At 35.1% G+C, this 25,556-nt stretch overlaps 1 protein-coding gene across 3 annotated transcripts in view; it reads left to right on the top strand.

The window, feature by feature from the left end:
• LOC128241853 (acyl-coenzyme A synthetase ACSM3, mitochondrial-like) overlaps nucleotides 1–19,115 on the top strand; it is a 51,479-nt gene extending 32,364 nt beyond the window's left edge. For 2 of the 3 annotated variants that reach the window (XM_052958963.1, XM_052958971.1), the window contains exons 10-16: nucleotides 6,839–6,913; nucleotides 7,707–7,787; nucleotides 8,437–8,538; nucleotides 13,321–13,448; nucleotides 13,892–13,991; nucleotides 17,309–17,428; nucleotides 18,601–19,115. In XM_052958963.1, the coding sequence (XP_052814923.1) occupies nucleotides 6,839–6,913; nucleotides 7,707–7,787; nucleotides 8,437–8,538; nucleotides 13,321–13,448; nucleotides 13,892–13,991; nucleotides 17,309–17,428; nucleotides 18,601–18,696 (702 nt within the window). In that variant the 3' untranslated portion in view covers nucleotides 18,697–19,115. Of the gene's footprint in view, nucleotides 1–6,838; nucleotides 6,914–7,706; nucleotides 7,788–8,436; nucleotides 8,539–13,320; nucleotides 13,449–13,891; nucleotides 13,992–17,308; nucleotides 17,429–18,600 lie in introns of those variants that run through there. The other variant, XM_052958980.1, reaches the window with a different exon arrangement.
• Nucleotides 19,116–25,556: the final 6,441 nt, after the last annotated feature.

Consider the following 25,556-nt stretch of genomic DNA (forward strand, 5'->3'; position numbering starts at 1 on the left):
TGCCATAATACAGCAACATTTGATTTGTAACTATGTATTTGTTTGAATTGTTGAAACAGTACTGTTTACTAAATAATGTGTATGTATATGAAGAATAATATTATAAATAATTTGTAAGAACCTTTTGATATTAAGTAAAATGTCGATAAGTCTAAATATGTATCTGCGAATCATTTTTGTATATCTGTAAAGATTACATTGCCTATATTCCTCAATTTATATTTTTCTTTTAGCCAGTCAATAACTTTTCTTAAGTTCTATCTTCAAAATTGTCGGGACAGGGATTATAGCCCTTAATTAACCCAAATATGTAACATTCAATGCAAAATTTCTAATTGGCTGCATTTAGGCAGTTCAGATGCAGGAACAAACATCACTTGGGTCCTTAATAATAGCTTTCCATCTGACATTGAAGATCCAATAAAAGGAATTTGTCATGTGACTGTTTATTAACTCTCAATTTATTGAAAGTGAAATTACTTACATGATTTGTAAGAACTAAATTATAATGATATCAAATGATTGTTTAAATTAAATAAAATAGATGATTACATACATGAACTATTTTTATTTCTTGTTTGTCAATATGAAGAGTAATGCAATGGCTTTTGAATTTCATAAAAAAGGATGGAAAAATGTATGTTTATTGTTTAAGCAATTAATTAAGTAATAAAAGTATTTTTTTTTTTTTTTTTTTCAAATTGTGCTATCTTATAATACAGATCGTAATTTGTTTAATTTTGGTACAAATGAAGTATATAAGGTATGTCTAATGTTACAAATAGCAAAAATTCAAATGCAAATCATGGTGACTTGACTAAATGTGAATGCTAATTGAATCAAAATAGTTAATAAATAATAATGTTCATTTGAAACAATTGAGAGTATAAGTTTGGTTTGTGTATGCCATATATTCCCGGGGGTGGGGGGGGGGAGGGGGGGGGAATGAAAAAATGAAAAGTATATTACTATGCGCAGTGCTATAATAATTAATAAGTAAATGTTTTTTTAAATGTCTTGTGATCACAATTTGTCCGGCGTCCGTCTGTCGTCCGTCCATAAACGTTTACTTTAAACGACATCTCCTCATAAACCGCTTAGCCAATTTCTTCCAAACTTTACAGGAATGTTCCTTGGGTGGTCCCCTTTGAAAATTGTTCAAAGAATTGAATTCCATGCAGAACTCTGGTTGCCATGGCAACGGAAAGGAAAAACTTTAAAAATCTTATTTTTCAAAACCACAAGGCCTAGAGCCTTAATATTTGGTATATAGCATCATCTAGTGGTCCTCTACCAAAATTGTTAAAACTATCCCCCTGGGGTCAAAAATGGCCCTGCCCCGGGGGTCACTTGTTTTACATAGACTTATATAGGGAAAACTTTAAAAATCTTCTTCTCAAAAACCACAAGGCCTAGAACCTTGAAAATTGGTATGTGTCATCATCTAGTGGTCCTCTACCAAAATTTGTTCAAATTATTCTCCTGGGGTCAAAAATGGCCCCGCCCCAGGGGTCACTAGTTTCATTACATAGTGTTATATAGTAAATCTTTAAAAATCTTCTCCGAAACTGTAAGGCCCAGGGCTTAGATAATTGGTATACAGCATCATCTAGTGGACCTCTACCAGATTTGTTCAAATTATTGCCACAGGGTCAAAATTGACCCCGCCTAGGGGGTCCTTGTTTTTACGTAGTGTTATATAGTAAATCTTTAAAAATATTCTTCTCCAGAACCGTAAGGCCAGGAGATTAGATATTTGGTATACAACATCATCTTGTGGACCTCTAACAAAGTTGTTCAAATTATTGCCACAGGGTCAAAATTGGCCCCGCCCTGAAAGTTATTTGTTTTTATATAGTCTTATATAATTGGACCTACACCAAAGGTATTCAAATTATTGTCCCGGGGTCAAATTGGCCTTGCTCAGGGGTCATTTGTTTTTACATTGTCTTGTCACTGAACATCTTTTCCTCTGAAAGTAAAGGTCAGAATGACTCCATACTTGATATGTAGCATCCTTACATGGTCCTTTCCCAACTTTTTTCAAATGGTTTTGTTTGGCCCCTTTTAGGGGTCACCAGAGCAAAAAATTGAAAAACCTTTAAACAACTTGATCTTATTAACTGCTTGATGGATCTTCAAGTCTGAAGCATCCTAGCATGGGCCTCTGTCAGGTCTTTTCAAATAATTTTGTTTGGCCCCTTTTAAGGGCAACCAGAGCTAAAATTAGTAAAAAAACTTAACATTTTCTTCGCATGAACCCCTTGATTTATCTTCAGCAAATTTGGTTTGAAGTGTCCTTGCATGGACCTCTCTTAAATTTGTTCACATAATTTTGTTTGGCCCGGTTGCCATGGCAACCTAAAGGAAAATGTCAACAATTGGTTATAATCATCTTCTTCTCCTAAACCGCTTCGACAATTTTGATGAAACTTCATAGGAATGATCCTTGGTTGGTGCTTTTTCAAAATTGTTCAAAGAAATTAATTCCATTTAGAACTCTGGTTGACATGGCAACCTAAAGGAAAAGTGTCAACAATTGGTTACAATCATCTTCTCCTAAACCGCTTGGACAATTTTGATGAAACTTCATAGGAATGATCCTTGGTTGGTGCTTTTTCAAAATTGTTAAAAAAAATTAATTCCTTGCAGAACTCTGGTTGCCATGGCAACCTGAAGGAAATTATAGGCTGTCGTGTCCGCGCTGTGACTTTCTCTTATATGGACAGATTTTAAAATGAAAATGCCATATGTTTTCAACATACCAAGACAACGTGTCGTGTGCAAGACCCATGTCCCTACCTCTAAGGTGAAAGATACACAAAGTGTTTATTCACAATGGAATGCTGAATATGAGGACATAAAGAGTGTTGGCTGTCATTTATTATGATTGTTTTTTTTTTTGCTCAGAGGCAATTTAATATAACTTGCAATATGTATTTGACACATAAAGGCAAGATAAACTTTTTATACGCCCGAAGGGTCGTATTATGTTATGGCCTCCATCGTCTGTCTGTCCGTCTGTCCGTCCGTTAGCAATTCCGTGTCCGGGCCATAACTTGGTAACTAATAAAGCGATTTTCAAATAACTTTATACAAATCATCACTACATTAAAAGGATGTGTCGAGCGCAATTTCCAGGTCCATACCTCAAAGACTAGAATCACCATGGGGGGGCGTTAGCAATTCTGTGTCTGGGCCACATCTTTGTTACTAATAAAGTGATTTTCAAATAACTTTATACAAATCATCACTACATTAAAAGGATGTGTCACATGCAATTTCCAGGTCCATACCTCAAAGTCTAGAATCACCATGGCGGGGACGTTAGCAATTCCATGTCCAGGCCATAACTCAAAGACTAGAATCACCATGGGGGTGCGTTAGTAAATCCGTGTCCGGGCCACAACTTGGTCACTAATAAAGTCATTTTCAAATAACTTTATACAAAGCATCATTACATTAAAAGGATGTGTCGCGCGCAATTTCCATGTCCATACCTCAAACACTAGAATCACCATGGGGGGCGTTAGCAATTCTGTGTCTGGGCCACATCTTTGTTACTAATAAAGTGATTTTCAAATAACTTTATACAAATCATCACTACATTAAAAGGATGTGTCACATGCAATTTCCAGGTCCATACCTCAAAGTCTAGAATCACCATGGGGGGGACATTAGCAATTCCATGTCCAGGCCATAACTCAAAGACTAGAATCACCAATGGGGGGCGTTGGCAATTCTGTGTCCTGGCCACATCTTTGTTACTCGTCCATTAGCAATGGGGGGACGTTAGCAATTCCATGTCCAGGCCATAAATCAAAGACTAGAATCACCAATGGGGGGCGTTAGCAATTCTGTGTCCTGGCCACATCTTTGTTACTCGTCTGTTAGCAATTCTGTGTCCAAAAGGATGTGTCACGCGCAATTTCCAGATCCATACCTCAAAGACTAGAATCACCATGGGGGGCGTTAGCAATTCTGTTTCCGGGCCACATCTTTGTTACTCGTCCGTTAGCAATTCCGTGTCCGGGCCATAACTTGGTAACTAATAAAGCGATTTTCAAATAACTTTATACAAAACATCACTACATTAAAAGGATGTGTCGAGCGCAATTTCCAGGTCCATACCTCAAAGACTAGAATCACCATGGGGGGGCGTTAGCAATTCTGTGTCTGGGCCACATCTTTGTTACTAATAAAGTGATTTTCAAATAACTTTATACAAATCATCACTACATTAAAAGGATGTGTCACATGCAATTTCCAGGTCCATACCTCAAAGTCTAGAATCACCATGGCGGGGACGTTAGCAATTCCATGTCCAGGCCATAACTCAAAGACTAGAATCACCATGGGGGGTGTTAGCAATTCTGTGTCCGGGCCACATCTTTGTAACTCGTCCGTTAGCAATTCCGTGTCCGGGCCATAACTTGGTAACTAATAAAGCGATTTTCAAATAACTTTATACAAATCATCACTACATTAAAAGGATGTGTTGCGCGCAATTTCCAGGTCCATACCTCAAAGACTAGAATCACCATGGGGGGCATTAGCAATTCTGTGTCCGGGCCACATCTTTGTTACTCGCCCGTTAGCAATTCCGTGTCCGGGCCATAACTTGGTAACTAATAAAGCGATTTTCAAATAACTTTATACAAATCATCACTACATTAAAAGGACCTCAAGCCGAATCTTCTTCGGGTGTATAATGCTCCGTTTCGCGGTGCTCTTGTTATGTACTTGTTCATAGATCAATGTCACATTGGGGGGCATTTGTCACATACTTTGACAGCTCCTGTTCAATATTCTTTGAGAAACAAGCTATATTAATAACAAAGGTTAAACTCTTTTACTCAGGTGAGCGATTTAGGGCCATCATGGCCCTCTTGTTTTATGTATTATTTATTTATCATATGCATTGACAATTGATTATAATTTCATAATATATTATTTATTCTTTTATTGTATGTATTCTAGATCATTAAATAAATATAAGTAAATATGCATTCAAATTTCTGTATTTAGTCTTAAATAATAAATGTTGATATTGTTAAGACCAAAATCCGCTGGACTTTAGACCAATATTCCCTGGAATTCAGACTAAAATCCACTGCAAAGCCTCTCAAAAGTATGGCATGCATGTATTTGTGTCTGTCTTTTACCTTAAAGGTTGTACCCACCAGGAATACTTTTTGTATCCTCTCAAAATTCAGACTAGGAAACTGACTTGAGGTTGAATATATAAGATTATGTTTTTCATCATCTTCAGACAAATAGAAAATAGCTATCAGCTTAAATCTTATTCAACAATAAATGTTTGAGAATGCTAAATATTAGCAGTACACAGGGTATAAATCTCGTGAAACACATAGCAATAACGTGCTAAATAATGCACGTGAATCTAGGTAACTTGTAGTAGTAGAAGTCAAGTATCATCTTGGTTTATTACAGCAGAAGCAGTGATTACGAACTTCGTAATCACAGCCCCAGAAACAGAAGCGTTTTTATTAAATCTCCCAGGTTGCAGAAACATGGCACATCGCAGGTGCGGATCCAGGAATTGATGTTAGAGGGGTAGTAACTTAGGAGCGCAACTTTTGACATGTGCTCCTCCCTCAGAACCGAAAGTATATGGCATAAACTGTTTTACGGGAATTTGGGGTTACTCCCTCATGTATGTAGTCGGAAATGGTGCATTATGAGCTTATTTGATTACCTTTGTTTCTCCGATATTGATGAAAACAGTAAACTTCGATTATTTTAGAGGTGGCGCACGCCGGGCGCTTAAACCGCTAGCGCTTCGACCAAATTCCTTGAGCTACACAGTCGGTCCAAGGCCAATTCCCCGCTATTTTGGCGCGAACACAAAACCACCGACTGTCCCCCCGGACCTGGGGTGGGGGATGCTTACCATTGACTGGTGCATTACTTTAGCGACAGCGATAGGTTTTCATATTACTTTTTCCCTGTTTGAATGTAATATCTTAATTGTCTGTTAATATGTTCACTGATAAAACTTTTGCGGCCTGGCACATTGCATCTCATTAGTCATGGCAGTATTCTTCAAATTCAGGCTTCTTTTTTTCAAAATTCAAATGTTTATTTTCTAAACCATTCATTGATTTATCAACACCATATTCACACATTCTCATTTACAAGAGGTTTGATAGTGATAAATCAATAAATCAATAAATTGGAAATTTCCCATTTTAAAACGGAACTTTATTCTCCAATTGGAATTTTCCCATTAACCAAATATTCCAATTGGAATTTTCCAATGTTCATACTTTCCCACTTTGAATGTGGGAATCCTCCAATTGGAAAGATTCACTCATGGGAAGGATTCGCAAACAAATGCCTTAAATGAATCTATCGGTTCTTCATTTTTAATGAATATATTATTTTTCATGTAGTGAGTGTAAAATATTCTTAATTAAACAGTCAATTTCAATTTTAAAAAATATGTTCCAAATTCTCCCACAATTTTAATAGAGCCAGTTTTCCAATTGGAAAAGCTTGAAAAAGCCATTTTCCAATGGGAAGGCCATTTTCCAATGGGACTCCCATTGGAAAAGTTGACTTTAAATGCCAAAAAAACATATTTCTAAATTAAATTTCAGGAAACAAAAAATATCTCTTATTAGTATTACCTAACACATTTTAAAAATACAAAAATTAAAAACATTGGGTGAAAAATAAAAAAAATAAGTTTGCAAAAATTCCGGATTTGCAAACTTAATCCGGATGCTGTTCAAAGTGGATCTTCCAGAGCAAAACGGATGATGACATTAACAACTGGGCCATTGTGAACTTTAAAAGTTTCATTATCTTTCAGAATCCTGAAATGCTGGAAGAATGGTATGAGGGAACCGGTCTCAAACTGCTCGAGGGGTACGGACAGACAGAAACAGTGAGCTTCTTTTGTTTATACTTAATTTGGTGGGTTTCGAAATGACAACACCTTAACCACAACATAATACCACAATATTATGTTTTTCAATGTTAGTCTATAATGCAGCATGAACAGGTTTTGTGAACTTTTTTGAAACTAATTTTAGAAACGTATTTATCAAACAATATCAAAATAAGTCAACATATATGATGGATTATGATGAGTGTTTTTGACTTGTGTGTTAAATTGTAGTGTGATGACACATACTTTTCTTTTAATTCAGTGTCCCAAGAAATCTATTCCTAAAAGAGAACCCATGTCTCGATATACTTTAAGATAAATTTATACAATCAAAGAAATATTTGAAAATGCTAACAGTTAAAAAATAATCGTTCATTTCTGATTTCATTGACAAAACAGATTTGATCAGAAGGTCTGGAGTCTTTGTTAGTTCAGCTGTGTATAAATGTTATTTTCACACTTTAAACCAAAGCTATTTTTCTGGGTCAATGCTAACAATACATAATTTATGCTTACGACGAGCAGTTCCGACTGCTAAGCTGACGAGCTCATTAAACTTACCTACAAATCTACTAAGGCACTTTTTTGCCTCCAGGCCTTCTAGTTCTTCTGCTACTGCACTAAAACTGTGAGCGCCTTGCTGTCACATGAAACAGCTGTAAAGAAATACCCATAAGGACAAAAGATTAATGATCAGATAAAGTTTAATTATTATCGTGTGCAAAAAATTAGGGCTGGTTGAGATACAGACATTTTTTGTTACACCTAATCTGTATTCTTTATGATTCAGACTTTCCTGTGTGGGACATACAACAGTATAAAACAGAAGCCAGGCTCCATGGGCAAGGCCGCCCCAGGGGTAGATGTGCAGGTAAAAATTAGAATCGTTTGGCTCTATCAATGAATTGAATGGTCAATGCTAACCTTAAAGGTTCTTGCTCATGTTTTTTTACCAAAAATAAGTTGTTCAAGTAATTCATATGAAAACTCTTATTTTATCATTATTATACTCAATGATATCGAAATTTCAGAAAAAAATACAATTATGGTTAAAGAAACAGTGTTCTAGGTTAAGTGGGGCGCGAGCAATGGAAAGGTAAAGAGAACAGCTACAAAACTGACGCCTTCACCACTATGCAACCAGAACTTATTCAAAATAGATGGATATTTTAACCTTTTAACAATGTATTGATGACATATGTGATAATGTCAATCAACCAATAATGCAACAACAAAGCCATAATTAAGTGACCATTAGCATTTCCAACGCTAATAAAAATTGTGGTCTTCAAAGACGATATTCAATTTTGAGCAAAGTTCAATATTTTCTGAAGGGTTCCAGCTTTTCCTATCTTTGTTTTAACACTCCTAATGATTTGCCACACTTTATTTCATCGCATAAAATATTTTTAAAAGCATTTTAAGTGCTATTCCATTAAAGAAAATATACTTCATAACTTGTTTCATGCCTAATAATAGGGTTATTTACTATGATATACCAACTTTAGACTGAATTACAGGTTGTGGATGATCATGGTGTGATTCTACCTCCTGGAAAGGAGGGCAATATTGGGGTCAGGATGAAACCCCACAGGCCGGTCGGGCTCTTCTCAAGGTATATTGTAAGTATATCCAACCCAAAACTTTCTCAGAAACGCTTTCTTTTGGTTGCAAAAGGGAATGTAAATGCAAATGTTAGTTAACGCTCAAAGCTTAAACAATGGTCGTGATACCATAATTCTGTCCCAAAAACTGTATGGCTTCCTTAGGAATGCTGCAAGAGCTGTGCATTGCCCTTGTGATGCAGTGTTTTAGCTTACAGCCAACATCAGAACCTTTAAACTCAGTGCTAGAAGCTCTTAATGTGCCATACAGCAAGGATTGAATGCCTGAAGGCACCTGCATAAGATTTTGCCAACTTTCCCATACAGGCGCCCATTCTCAAATCACTGCATATTTGTGATCAGAGTTAAAGGGACTAGACACCAGATGAAACAATTGCATAAAAAAAGGAAATTTGTCAAAAACTTACGTTAAAATGATATCCTTGTGTAAAACGCATTGAATCTTACATACTGATGTATTACATCGCTTACGACATATGTATCTTTCGCAGTTTTTGCGTAATTTTCCAATTTAAATTTTACTGGGTTTGTCGACCACGTAAACCTGAGTAAATTTAAAAATAGTTTTGTTATATTTATCTGTACTTATCACGTAACTTTCACATGCTAAATGTACACGCTTTAATCTAAGAAAACATTATACGCTATTTTAAAAGGGTAAACTCAGCTGAGACAGCGACAAAATATTATTTCAATCATGTGAAATGATGTATTATCGGTGTCATAATAGCTCGTACTGACAATTCTAGGTTTGTTTTGGAGAATACTGTATTTGCCAATTTTGGCACCATCTTGTGTCTAGTCCCTTTAAAATGAAGTTTTGGTGGTGGTGAGGATACAGTCCATCCTTAAACATTGATTGCAAAGAACTCCCTATTACATGCAAGTCTCGAGATGACATGAAAATATAAAACAACACGTTAAAGGGACTAGACACCAGATGATACCATTGCAAGAAAAAAAGAAAATTGTCATAAAATTAATAACGTTGTGTACAACGCATTGAATTTTACATACTGATGGATCACATCGCTTACGACACTTGTATCTTTCGCAGTTTTTGTGTATTGTTCCAATTCAAAATTAATTGGGTCAGAAGTAATCACATGACTTTCACATGCTAAATAAAGTTCAAGGACAGCACCAGTGATAACACAGTTAAAAAGAAATGAGGCTCTTGTTAATAATAATGACCATAATGGCTGAATGATGAAGCAAAAAAACAACATGAAAATTTATATATAAAGCAAAATGTTCCATTTTATAGAAGATGAAATATACGTCTATTAAATGGAATAAAAAAACATAAACTGCAAATATAATAGTTCTAAAATAAACCCAGGAATAGCAATTTCAAAAGAAGTATAAATAATTATTCTGAAAATTGGCGTATGCTTTTAGGAGCTGAACATATAGGTATATGTCAAGTAATTTAGGTAAAATGCATGTAATTGTTGAAACTTTAAGGCTTGACGTTACTTAAAATAATTTTCATATTATGCGCATGATTGTTTCTTTTTTTCTGCAAGATCATAAAAAAAATCTTGAAAACTTGTATACTCAATTGTGAGGGTATTTAGTTCAGTGTATGAAATTTCCAACTATATTTTACTTTTATATTTTATTCTATGATTGTGATAATAATGTGATTGTCACACGTTACCTTTGTAATTCAATGCCTTAAGCCTGGCTCTCACCTTCTTGATTTTTACTACGATTGTCGCGAATTGTCGCGAGAGTAACATTGACTATATGCATAACTGTTATACTTGTTTAGTCATATGTTTTATTTGCAATATAAATACTAATTTTCTTAATGTTAGTATTGTATACAATTAAAATTGTTAAAGATTGTGTATGCAACTCTTACAAAGGTTTATTCACTTCATGTACTATATTTTCACATGTTAAATATATACTATACGGCATTGCTCCGCTAAAGTTTACATAATGGATTAGAACCGCCGGTGTGTTGTAACGGTGCCTTTGCTCCGCCGGAGACTGCTCCGTTGAAACGGGATATCATGTAACTCGGAATTCTCGTGCATTTCAAGCTCTTGTACTAAGTATATAAAGCCGTGCGATTTATATTCGCCAGAGATAAATTAACGTTGGATCTTTCTGGACGAATATAAATCGCAATCATGCTAATCATGTTACTAAGATGCATAAGAAATCATTCCTCATCTTTTAAAGCTGCACTCTCACAGATTGAACGTTTTGACAACTTTTTTTATTTTTTGTCTCCTGGAACGAGCCAATTTTTGCGAAAATCCATGGAAATTAGTTATATAAGACTGCTGACAAAAAAAGTGATCGCAGATTTTTATATTTAAGTTCAAAAATTGATGTTTAATGCATTTTTCTTAAACCGTTAGTAACGGTTTAAGCCAATCACCCACAGGGACTGATGCTAAACAGACGGAAATTTAAACCTTTACAACTCACAATGACTCGGCACGATTTACTCGGCTACAACCAGTTACGATGAAAGGCAGCATATTTACTGTGATAATTAGAACCAGACTTTAAATTAAAAGCAGCAGATTCCTTCGGGTGATAAACCTGGGTAATTAAAGTACCATTCATTTTAATTACCCTAATAATTTATCTTTGATGTTATATTCAGGTATGCGATAAAGGTAATCAATTCCATAAGAGGCTTTAGTTAAAAGCGTGATTACATCGGAAGATTCATGGTTTCACACAAAAACAATTGTTGTTGAAAAAAAAATGTTGGAAAGTTGACAGGCAAAAATATTTGACCAGTGACTTTTATTAATTTATTGAAATCTGTAAATTAGTGAAATATGGAATAAAATTCTTTCATATTTCATAAGGATACAATTGTGTGTATGTTATACCCAAAGCACTTCTGAATTATGATATTAAGTTCAACTCAAACCTATAAAGCTGCACTTTCACAGATTGACAGTTTTAACTTGTATTTTTTGTGCCAAAATCAACTGATGTCGGCATCAATGCCTTTAATAAAGTCAAATAAGAGATAACACACTAAAGAACATATCTCAATTGTTTGGAAAACTGCAGAAAAAAAATCAACGTTTTATACATTTAGAGCTATGAATCTTTAAACAGGTACTTATGGTATATAAAATAGAATATTACATTCATGGTTCTTCAATATGAAATGTATTATACTCATTAATTAAAATTGATAAAATCTCGCCATTGCTCTATTTTCCAAATTTCACTTAAAGCTGCACTCTCACAGATTGACAGTTTTGACATTATTTTTTTTAGTTTTTGTCTCAGAATCAGCTGATTTTTGTATCAATGCATTTAATTCATTCACATAAGATAACTCACAACAGAACAGATTTCAATAGTGGGAAACTGCCGAAAAAAAATTCTTAAAGCATAAGTAAAGCTTTTAGCCATAAAACATCAATTTTCGAATGTTTATATGAAAATCTGTGATCTGATCTTTTGTCAGCAGTCTTATATCACTGGTTTTTAGACATTAACGCAAAATTGGCTCATTCCAAGACAAAAAATAAAAAGTTGTCAAAATGGTCAACCTGTGAGTGTGCAGCTTTTAAGCCTGTTTGAAATAACAAATTTTGAATGTCAAATCTTGTTTAAGCAAAGCATCCAAAGCCTGAATGTTAACTGCCATATTTGATGCCATATGAAATTCAAACTTAAACATTTCTGAAGAAAGTAAATGTTAAATGTCATTTATTGTATGTTGTGCTGCTCAACACTCAAATATTAAATGTTGAGTGAGCTTGATATTCAGACTGAAATTAGTTAAAACCTAAGATTTTGTCAGATCTTGAACGAACTTAAACAAGACGTGAATGAGCAGAATATCTTGGCCATATTTGATTACCAATTATTTCACCCTTGTCATGTCCGAGTTATGCATTGCTTAAACTACACTTTGTTTTCAGCCTGTAACATAAGGAGCTTTTGTTAGATCATCACCAAAATTAAACAAATATGGGTATTGTTATAATTTTTGGCCAGGTTTGATAACCAGCCATGTCACCTCAGTTACTTGAGAGTTATGGCCCTAGCATTGCTTAAATTACACAAGCTTTATGTTGTTGGTGCAGTAACTCAAAGAGCCTTTTGTCCGATCAACACCAAACTTGGACAATATGTGTATGGGCAGAATAACTTGGCCAAGTTGGATAACCAATAATATTGGCACTTCAGAGGTTAGTGATCATTGAATTGCTAAAATTACACAAACGTCATGTATACAGCATTAAAACTAAAGAAGCTTTTGACTGAATACCACCAAACTGGCTCAAAATGTGTATGGGTAGAATATCTCGGTCAAGTTCAATAACTAGCCATGTCACCTCTGTCACTTTAGAACTATTGTCCTTGAATTGCTGTAATTACTAAAACTTGATCCATGCTGTAATGCAGTCGCTTTTGTTCAATCATCCACAGACTTTAACAAAACGTGAATGGGCAGAATATCTAGGCTAGGTTCAAACTTATATATAAAATATCTATCATAATTATAATGGGCATATTTTGTGACAGTTTGCCACAATGATTACATTCAGGATGACGAACCCCATATGAAGTTCAGTGTTTGCCCAGGATTTCCACTTGACGGCAGCAATGAGTGATGAGGGGTATACATTACACTTTATTTAATGTTTTTTGTCCTTTCTTTCAGGATGACGAGTCCCGCATGAAGTCAGTGTTTGTCGTAGATTTCTACCTGATGGCAGCAATGAGGGATGAGGGGTATACATTGTGCTTTATTTATTAATTTGTGATCTTTTCTTTCAGAATAACGAGTCCCGCACGAAGTCAGTGTTCGTCGGAGATTTCTACCTGACGGGGGACAGGGCTAAGATGGATGAAGAGGGCTATATCTGGTTTATAGGTCGTGCAGATGATGTCATTCTCAGCTCAGGGTAGGTCCACTAGTAGAGAGAGAGAGAGTGGTAAAATGGTTACACAAATTAGGTAGACCTGTAGACTTGTTTAATAGTCACATCAAATAGAAAGACATGTAGACTGGTATAATGGTCACACAAAGCAGTTTCACCTGAAGAGAGAGTGGTAAAATAGTCACACAAAGTAGATAGACCTCTAGACTTGTTAAATGGTCACACAAAGTAGGTAGACCTATAGACTGGTTTAATGGTCGCACAAAGTAGGTAGACCTATATACTTGTATCATGGTCGCACAAAGTAGGTAGACCTGTAGACTGGTTTAATGGTCAAACAAAGTATGTAGACCTATAGACTGGTATCATGGTCACACAAAGTAGGTACAATGTACAATGTTGAATTTGGAAACAAGACATTTGTTTATTCTTCCGCTGTGACATTTAATTAATCAGAGTGCTTACAGGTACCGTATAGGGCCGTTTGAGGTTGAGAGTGCCCTGATGGAGCATCCAGCAGTTTTGGAGTCAGCAGTAGTTAGCTCCCCTGATCAGACATGGGGAGAGGTAAGTTAGTATGGATGATAAGCCCTTTATTAATTTTGATTTGCATTGGAAAACATAGCATTGTTGACATTATAAGCTCATCTGTTTCTGGAAGATAGCCTTCCGGTCATTGTCGTCTGCAGAGAAAAGCTAGAACCTTGGGCGTAACTAAAAAACTTATTCAAATGAAACTTGGTACATATGTTGCCAGAGACAATACACTGATGTAAAGCAAAGCGATTAACTCTGTGTGTAATAATAATTCAGTTATTTCCCTTGTTTGACAAAAAGAAAAGAACAGACGGGCGTTGGCATTTTCCACGGGGCTCTCGTGTACTTGAGTCTCATAGTTCCTGAAACTTGTCTTAACTTCCAAGTTCAGGGGCCCATTTCAATAAAGATCGTAAAGCTTAAGAAACTAACTTTCTAGGCGTTACTCCATTTTTGGCCTTGATGCTGTGTTTTAATGAAAATATTGTTAGGACATTTATCCCATAGATCCTGCCCTAACTTTACGGTTGAATCTGAGTGCTCTGAAGCAGCGTAAGGTTAATGACTTATATCTGTCTTATTGAAATGGGCCCCAGATTGATAAAATTTGTGAGTCAGGGGGAAACAATTGCCAGTGTTTCAAATGACAAACTAAAAAGCACGAAAAAGCTGGTATTTATTAGCAAGAAATGAAATCCAATGATTCCTTACATAGTTCGTTAGTTCTGGGTTACATTAGAACATATTACAGTCAACGCTCTATAGTTCTAATTCCGTAGATTGATTTGTGGTTACATTAGAACAGATTACAGTCAACGCTCTATAGTTCTAATTCCGTAGATTGATTTGTGGTTACATTAGAACATATTACAGTCAACGCTCTATAGTTCTAATTCCGTAGATTGATTTGCGGTTAGATTAGAACAGATTACAGTCAACGCTCTATAGTTCTAATTCCGTAGATTGATTTGTGGTTACATTAGAACAGATTACAGTCAACGCTCTATAGTTCTAATTCCGTAGATTGATTTGTGGTTACATTAGAACAGATTACAGTCAACGCTCCATAGTTCTAATTCCGTACATTGATTTGCGGTTACATTAGAACAGATTACAGTCAACGCTCTATAGTTCTAATTCCGTAGATTGATTTGTGGTTACATTAGAACATATTCATATTACAGTCAACGCTCTATAGTTCTAATTCCGTAGATTAATTTGTGGTTACATTAGAACATATTCATATTACAGTCAACGCTCTATAGTTCTAATTCCGTAGATTGATTTGTGTCAACGCTCTATAGTTCTAATTCCGTAGATTGATTTGTGGTTACATTAGAACAGATTACAGTCAACGCTCTATAGTTCTAATTCCGTAGATTGATTTGTGGTTACATTAGAACAGATTACAGTCAACGCTCTATAGTTCTAATTCCGTAGATTGATTTGCGGTTACATTTGAACAGATTACAGTCAACGCTCTATAGTTCTAATTCCGTAGATTGATTTGTGGTTATATTTGAACAGATTACAGTCAACGCTCTATAGTTCTAATTCCGTAGATTGATTTGCGGTTACATTTGAACAGATTACAGTCAACGCTCTATAGTTCTAATTCCGTAGATTGAGTCAGAGATTGATCAGTTGTGATAACTTGTGATTTATTTCAAATAAAATTTGATTAGTAAATGATACAAAATGACATTATGGCAGTTATCGAGTACCTTAATACAATTTTCAAAGCCTGGAACCGTATCCCAGAAGTATCTTAAGTTAAAATTTCACTTTTTCCTTTAATTAAAAATTCAACATTTTTTGTGCCGTGAAGAAACTGTCAAGCTTTATGTATATTCTGCAATTAAAATATTTGAACTTTAAGATTAAAAATTGAAAACACCATTTTAAAGCAGATTTTTTTTTAAAGAAATTTCTGTCTCATGTTAAACTGTTTTATAATTTTCTGAGGACGCATGCATTTAGATTCCCTAAAGCGCCCATATAGACATAAACGGTACACCCACTTTCCTACTTTTTCCTTGCCATACCTAACAGTCTTTACCGGAGTTACTTTCTACTCCCCAGACACTCATGCCATTTATTTTCAATCATTTATTTCTTATGTTGCTTTTAAATTAGCTCCCTCGAGTAAATGATGTTTTGATACGCTCTCATACACTTGTACATAATATTGTTTAGTCACACAAAGGTTAAGCTAGTGCGTGAATGGCTCTGTGAGATAAGTAATATGTCTACTAAAATCGCTGATGGTACATACAGAAAATGAAAACATGTTCAGTTTTGATTTCTCTTTTTATTTTTTATTTATGTGACTTTTTAAAGAAAGAAAAATGATGTTATGTATTGTCATACTACTGGTGTTCTCACCATCAGCTGCAGCAGCAGCAGCAGCAGCAGCAGCATCAGCAGCAGCAGAGTCGGTTTGGTTATTAATAAAAAACATAAAAGTACCAGCACATCTGAAAAGTATAACACATATTTTCCTTAATACCTATTATATATGTGTTCCATCACTTTAGCTAAGAATGTATGTAATTTTTGCCATAACTCATAAACTGTTTAAGATATTCGAATGAAATTTGATACACATGTTGCCAGAGACCAAGGCACATATATTAGCAAGGTGCTTAACCCTGGCTTTAATATTTCTTTAGTTATGCCCATTTTTACTTATAAAGCAGCAAAGGAGCTTTCATTCCGATTCATTTTACATTTATACACGTTTAATCCGAAATCATCGGGACCCAAATAAAAAATTCGAAATAACAATATTTCGGATTAACAAATTTTAGAAAATTTGCGAATTATAGATGACGTAAAGTCATGAAGATTGCAATGTCGGTTGCACGTTACAAACATGTTACATTTGGTTAGAGTGATCGTTCAGTATACATGTTTGTTGAATTGTTTAATAAATGACAAATAATTTGCTATTATACTTGAAGTACACCATGATCATTACATGAAAACAAAATACTTGTCAAAAATGTTGTTTTTATTAGAGAAATTAACCTGTTAGTTCTTACAGTAAAGTGATGAGTAGAAATATGTTTTCATCGGATTATGTCAGTATTTATTTACATGTTTTTGACAAGCGGAAGTTCTCAGAACTAGGTTGGTTTATTCTAATATCGAGGTGGAGATCAATTTTGGTAAATTAAATTTTGGAAATTAGTACCAGTCTGTTCCTAGAGCTTCCTTTTTGCACTTGCTTATCTGTAACACAATCTCTTTTCTTTAAAAAATATAACATATTCATAATGTTATATTATTAGTTATGGTAATAGATTTGTTAAAATAACCACATTGTGATGTTACTTGATCTTCAGGTTGTGAAGGCGTTTGTCACTCTGACGGATGATTATAAGGACAGCAATCGAGAGGCATTGGTCACCGAACTTCAGGAACACACTAAAAATGTCACTGCACCTTACAAATACCCCCGCAAGGTAATTTGATAGAAAGGACTTACAGCCGTAATTTTTATTCCCCCACTTATGGGGAGGGGCATGTCAATTTAGATTTGCCCTTGATCATTCATCCATGCGTAATTCTTAAGTATTATGCAAACTTGTGCCATTCAAAACTCCAAAACTATTTGACCTACAATCATGAAACCTTAGGGGAATGTTATTGAGATGATGAAGTTGTGTACCTGGCATTTCATTAGCAGCTGAACAGTCAGGGGAGAGTTATTACCAATTACCAAAAAATTGGCATTTTCAAACTATTTTTTTTGCTTACATGAGTAACTGAATAAATTTCTAATGATAGACTTGATTAGAAATAATTTAAAACTGGTGTGAACGTTTCCTGTGCCACGTATTCAGTAAGTAAGTAGTCAGGCCTTATGTATACCACGCGATAAATTATGTCATATATGCTACTTCGGAAGGCAATATTTTGCTTTGAATGATGACTTAAAACACAGATAACTTTTCTTTTTCTTCACCATTTTAAATGAAACAAAGGGCAGTCTATGCCGCTGAAAAGCCCCACCTTGGTTGTATTACGGGAGTTTGATAAGGCGATTAGTTTCCTCAAACACTTCGACAAACTTGTTTCCAAAATAATATTTTGACAGTGCTTCATCAGGCGGCAGTTTCATGAAAAGATTTTTCAAAGGGTTTTAAAAAAACTAAACTTTCAATCAAACTCTAGTAAAAAGCCAAATGCGGGGCTATGTAAGCAGCGTAGACTGCGCCATGTTTCATCTAATACGGTGAATCAAAAGTAAAGTTATCTTTATTTCTAGTCTTCATTTAAAGCAAAATAATGCCTTCCTACGTAGCATTAATGACGTAATATATCACGTGGTATACACACAAATGTTATTGATTGTAATAAGGTTAAATAGTTGTAGATATAAACAGTGTTTATGGATAGTTTACACAATATTATGTAGACCACTAAAAGTTAATGATTGTTAGTCTCTACTTACACAAAATAAATGGTTATTGCGTCTGTTTTCTCATCAAACAGTCACCTTAACAACCTCAAGCCATTACTTGAAAGTCAAGAGTTCATGATAAAGCTGTCAGAGGATGATACTTAGAGTATAATTCATTTAACACTGATTTGTATTTCGTGTAGCATTAAGGCGATTTAATTCTTATTACAGATACAGTTTGTGGACACATTACCAAAGAATGTGAACGGAAAGATATGCCGTGTGGATCTTCGCAATAAGGAATGGGATCGGCAAACCGCGGATTAGAGACTTGAGCTGCCGTGATCTCCTTAAAAGGCATCATTGGTGGTTAATTAAAGCAACAATTATCCAGATAAAAAAGGATGGACATAATTCCTTCTTATTTTTTGATAAGAGTGATGATTTTTGTTATAAGTCATATTTAGGTCATCTACCTAAGAGATTTTTTTTATCTAAATACATAAACAGTGTTTATTCAGAAATTTGATTAAAATGCTCGTACCATGTGCCATACATGTATATTACATTGTAGAAGTTCCCGATGTATTTTAGGAACAAATAATAGTTTTTAGTTTTAATTTTGTAAATGTATTTTTATGTATTTTTTCCTGTGTGGGATGATTGTTCAGAATGAAATGTTTTATATTTACTTGTATTTTAATGATGCTATCATTCTTGCATACCGGAAGTGTGTTTCCGGTCATGTTTTCCAGCACAGCTAAATTTACCGGAACTGCCTTTCCGGTGTGCTAGAAATATTTATGCAAGACTTTTAATTAAAATTGAAAATAATCGTAAAAAACGCGAGTTTTAGTTATTTAAAATTACTGCGCTTTATGACGTCAGTAAACAACGTCGCGCGCGCTTTTTGGTGAAATGTACCTTCGTGAATTCTCATTCACCAGGGTTTATAATGATAAATCAAAAGCATAGCATCAACACTCAGGTGAACAAGAATGATTTTATCAAAAATTGCATGTTATGACCGCGTTTCCAAAATACTACCAACTAGTAGACGCCAGCTTCTTCCGTGTGTGTATACCACGTGATAAATAACGTCATAAATGCTACGCCGGAAGGCAATATTTTGCTTAAAATGAAGACTAATAAATCAAAGATAACTTTTCTTTTACAACTCCATTTTAAATAAAACATAAGGCAATCTATGCCGCTTAAAGAGCCCCGCATTTGTTTTATTACCAAAACTTGATAAGGTCATTAGTTTCATCAAACACTTCGACAAAATGGTTTCCAAAATAATGTTTTGACAGTGCTCCGTTAGACGGCCGTATTGTGAAAAGTGTTTGTCGAATTGTTTTAAGACACTTAACTCTCAATCAAACTCTGTTAAAATACCGAAGGCAGGGCTCCTACAGCGGCGTAAACTGCGCTTTGTTTCATTTGAAATGGTGAAGTTACCTATGTTTAAAGTCTTTTTCAAATAAAAATATTGCCTTACTATGTAGCATTTATGATGCAATTTATCACGTGATCTACACACACTGTTCTTAGACTTCTAGAAAGCGTTCGACAAGGTGCCACACAAGTGTTGCCGGGCCACCTCTGACCTCTACTGGGCGGTAGATGGGAAACAGAACAAACGTGAATTCGTGCCAAACGTTTTAATACTACCTATACCATCGACGTCATCGTCATCCTCCTGCAGTATTCTAAATGAGTAGCTGCATAAATTGGATAGAAAAGCATCGTATAAAAATGGCGTTGTACGTGTAGACTTGTTGACTTAAAAGTGAAAGTAGTAATAAGTTGATTGGTTAATATAAAACACTGACGTTTTAGTTTTAGGTTAATATATACTATTACTCGATATTTAACAAACTACACTACACTATATGTAAAAGTTACCAAACCTGATAATTTACGGGGCGGAGTAATAAATGAGAATTAGGGTATTTTAACAAAATACGAATAAATATATTTGTAACACTTTTACTGAAATATAAAAGTCACACCCTATGACACAAGCGCATTGCACTAAAGCTAAACCATTATGGGGTGCGAGGGAAATTAATGGATTTTCTTGATGAAAGCAGAATAAGTTTGAAATTACAGTTATTTGTTTCATGCGTCGTTGCAGAAAACGTTGATCGTTTTGGACATTAAAACTAGATATACTTGATTTTTTGAATTCATATTAGTTTGTCCAGCACATGTTAATAAGTGGACCCAAACGCCCCGTCGATGACCTTTTGTGATATCAAATTTGTTTAAATAATGTACATTGCGCCGGAATTCGCTCCAGCTTGGCAGGCTTTTTAAATCTTGTTTCTTGTGCTTTAGCAGTAGCGTACCAAACTTGTTCAAGTCGTGTCCATTGCGTCGAAATTGACCCTAGCCTCGTTGGTATCTTGTATAATAAGAGAACACCATATCGCTAAGGTATTACATGTTGTATTGATTAATGGCCGTGATATTATCTGGCTTTGCCACCGTAAAGAAATTATGGTAAGAATGAATAACGACCTCATGTCCTCATGTCCACAGATAGCCACACCAATTGTATGCTTTGTTCAACAGGTTTTAGCCGAAAGAAAATGGAGCGAGCGAGTAAAATGAAATTGATGAATTCCCTTAAAAACAGGAGCGGGCGAAAAAGGGCAAGCATTTTTCTATAATTAATATTTTGAATGAAAATCAGGCAAGAATTATCTCCCTTTTCCCTGTTTAAGAGTGATATTATGATAAACTGACTGCAAAATGTTTACTTTCTCTTAGCGTTGAAAGCGCTTTAACCAATAAAACATCAATTTCCGAACGAACGTACAAAATAATAACGGCGATCTGAAAGTTTGTCAGCAGTCTAACATCACTGTTGTCCATACATTTACGCATGAACTGCTCATTCAAAGACAAAAAAAATCCAAACAATGTTGCCCCAAATAACTCGAATCTGGCAATTACGGGAGACCTGAGTCATTTTTAAAAATAAACACGAGTACTCCTTACCAAACATTTGAGATCTTTTCTACTGTGAATTGTCTAATATGACAGAATTGAAAGCATTGATGCCAAACTCAACCGATTCTAAAACACATATTAAAAGGTATCAAAAAGGAAATCTATGAGAGTGCAGCTTTAGTGTGAAAACAGACATGAGCGATCGCTTTTAAGCATTGTAATGTTTATTTGTTCCTTTTTTCCACGGAAAAGCTTAGATGCTTTACAGGCGTGACTCGCTCGTGAGCAATGGTGTAAAGTAAGTCTTGAGTCCTCTTCTTGTCTCCAATAATGCATTTCTACTGCCAATAATACCCTGACATTAACTTCTACAATGAGAATTAGAGTAATCAATGATTATTAATTACAGATAGCAACGAACCGAAACCTTAGTATTTCAAAGATAAATGCAATATAGCGCTGACATGATCATCGTACACTTGCAATGTTTTAACGCTCGCCCCTTTAAGGTATGCCCCCTCCACCCCCACCAAATAAATACATGAATTTTGGATGCGTGGTCACCCCTTATTATTTTGGTATTATTTTAAAAAATTTGGTTTACAGTCATTTTGTACCCTAGTCATTTCATACGATCCGATAAAAAGATAACTTAAAAAAATAATATATAGGTTACGAACAAAGTTTAGATCGGGTACGAAATGACTATCTGAAGGTTACGAAATGACCGAAAATCGGACAGTTCGAAATGTGCGGGTACGAAATTACTTCTTCCCATATGAACGGGTATGCAGAAAAAAAGTTTTTTTTGTTTTTAATTTTATCGACATTTGTATTACAAAGGCATTTTTTGGCCTTCTAAGGTATCCTAATATGTTATTGACGTCCGTTTTCGGTTGCAATAAAGAGCAAATTCTTACTCTTGATAGTTTTCGTTGAGTTTTACCCCTTTGTCAACTGAAAAAAAAATAAAGCAAAATAACCAATCGGAACACCTCGGCCATTATCGAACAATATTTACTTTCTCGAAGCTAGTCGGAGAAGGCCGAGTTGTTACGACTGGCGAAATATATATGTATTTACTTGTAGTTTGTGTTTTTAATGGTTTTCGTTGTTCTTTACGATTGATAGAAGAGCAGTTAGCGTAGTTAACATAAATTAAAAAGACAGGTATGTAAAAATGCAATACTCAAAAGAATTATGTTCGATTGCTATACATGTCCGGAAACAAGAAACTACTCGTATTCCACGCACAGTGGATTGCGGATAGGTGAGCGATTTAGGTCCTTAATGGTACTCTTGGAAATAAACTAAAATCATAGTTTTCATACCTGATACATAAATAAGAAATTAGAAATCAATAATTATAACCAATGAAAAAAATGTGGATTTTGATATAAATAGATTCCCAAATTTCATGAAACTGTAATTGAACAGAAATATAAAACTCTGCGATCTGATCTTTTGTCAGCAGTCTTATGTCACTGGTTTGCTGGTAGTTATGCAAAAATTGGCTTATTCGAAGACAAAACCAAAAAAGTTGTCAAAACGGTAAATCTGTGAGAGTGCAGCTTTAAAGTGATGATACAATTATCACAAACCGCTGGGCACTGTGGACCTTAATTGGTCACCTATCGTCAAACAACGGTAATATGACGCACATTATATTATAAACAATGTCAAAGTCGTAATATGTTACTTTTTTGGTGTTATTTGTTAAAAAGAGAGCAGAATATGGGACTTAATTCAGGGATTAGTTTGGTAATATTGTTTATCGTAAATCATTAGGTAGCACTATTCGACGAAGTATCTGCTAATTCCTGAAATTACTTCGCGGTATTTATCTCTGAGCCTTATTGATGCAAATGAACAATGCGTCATTACTTTTGCTGTGTTCAGAACTAACAGGAAAATACTGCCTATCTAAAGCTTGGGGCGTACAATATCGGTTCTCAGTCCAGGGCTGGTATTCAATATTGGTCTTAATTGGATCTAAGAGCGATGTAGCTAATCGGACTACTTGTTATTAATTGCTTACCAGTAGAGTTAATGAAGTCATTGATGTATGACCATAAAATTATCTTATTAAGATGAATTTTAAATACCAGCCCAGTGTATACGTTTATATTCACAACTTCTTCTAGGGTTAACTGATATGGCCTCTTGGACGTTTACACGTCATTGGCGCACCTAGTCATCGCCAGTGCGCCCGTACGTTAAAATTAGTGTCTGTTCCTCATAAAAAGAACAAGTTCTTAATTCCAGATCAGGATTGAAAAAAATAAAATAAAACGTTTAAGGTTTACATTCGAAACCCGTTGGCTCGATGTTGCTTGGATCGATTTCCCCGTTGGCTCGAACTGGATGTTAAGGACCGATTTTGTTTTACTCTTTGTAAGCATTCCAACTTCGCTCTATATTCGCGAGGCGAGTATTTTGGCTGGTCCCTAGGACATCGAGCCAACGGGTTTTGACTGTATATGCGAACAACGTTTTACTAGTTAAAGTTTATCAGTATGTGTATACCACGTGATAAATTGCGTCACAAATCGTACGTCGGAAGACAATAGTTTGCTTCAAATGAAGACTGTAAACTAAGATAACTTTCCTATTTCTTCACCATTTTAAATGAAACACAGTCTACGCCGCATACGGAGCCCCGCCTTCGTTCTCTTACCAGAGTTTGACTGAGAGTGTAGACAAACACTTGGGGCAAACATTTTCACAATACGGCCGTCTGACGGAGCACTGTCAAAACATTATTTTGGAAACATGATTGTTGAAGTGTTTGATGAAACTAATCACCTTATCAAATTTCGGTAAGAAAATGAAGGAGGGGCTATTTAAGCGGAATAGACTGCCCTTTGTTTCATTTAAAATGGTGTAGTAAAAGAAAAGTTATCTTTGATTTAACTCTTCATTTTAAGCAAAATGTTGCCTTCCGACGTAGCATTTATGACGTAATTTATCACGTGGTATACACACACTGTTTATTGTAATGTTATTGAAGGTTGGCAATCAGAAAGCTGAAAACGGTCCTTTCATAATTATATTCTTCCAAAACAAGGAGGGGCCACCCGCCCCGCTCTCACCCCAATTCATATTTGCAGACCATCCTTATGAAAGACCTCCACATTTCCCTGGGGACTCAGTTTTATTGGCGGACAGCTTTAAATGATTCGGTAATGCGCTTGAAAGTATTTGTCATGTGTTTCCTGACGTATGGAAATGTCCACCCTAGGACACGCGAGAAAGCTGGTAACGAGGCTTGATTTATAAAGCCCCTTGCACTGTTATTATTTGTTTAGAGAAAGCTATTAACTAAAATGGTTTTATCTAATATTAAAAAGGAGAGCACTTTCCTTGCCACGATTTTCAAGGAATCCATCCCGCGTGCTAGGCTTGCATGTTTTGGCTGAAATATAGACATTTTGCCAAGTTATAAGTACAAGGTATAAATATTTTCTATCAAATAATTTTTATTTATAAACATTAAAACGCATGATCCTTGTGTATAGTATTCAATAGAAGTATAAAATGCAAACTTTCAAAGTTGTTCAAAGAAATACCACGTTGTCATAGCGACGGAAAAGAAAGAAGATTAAAAAAAGATGTCTGGAACTCTTGTTGTCCTGTTTTGATTAACTTCCACAAAATAAGTAATACGATTAGCTACATCATTCTTAGATCCAATTAAGACATATATTGAATACCAGCCCCGGGGGTCAAAGTTATTTAAACGTAGATTCAAGATGGTGTGGCTTTTATTCTTGATTGGCTATACTGGTTACATCAACAATCGAGCGACCGATTTTGTAAAAAAATTACAGAAATGTTCATAATGATGACGTCAGAAATCGATGGTCCGATTTTGAAATTATTTTAAAGAAATGTTTATAATGGTGATGTCAGAAAAAGATGGTCCGATTTTGAAATTATTTTACAGAAATGTTTATAATGTTGACGTCAGAAATATATGGTTATATTTTGAAATCATTTGACATACATGTTCATTTGGTGGCCCTCTATCGAAAAGGTTAATGGTCGAACATCAGTGTTTGATACTTTGACCTTTAAACAATAAATTAATAACATCACGTGATAATGTCAATCAACAAATCACGCAACAACGATCGCTGAAACCCGTTAGTAAAGCTATTGAAAATCTGTTCTTCAAAGAAGACATTTGAGCAATTGTAAACATTTGCTGAAGGGTTCCAGCTGTT

The sequence above is a fragment of the Mya arenaria genome, chromosome 2 (assembly GCF_026914265.1).
Source record: "Mya arenaria isolate MELC-2E11 chromosome 2, ASM2691426v1".
NCBI lineage: Eukaryota > Metazoa > Mollusca > Bivalvia > Myida > Myidae > Mya > Mya arenaria.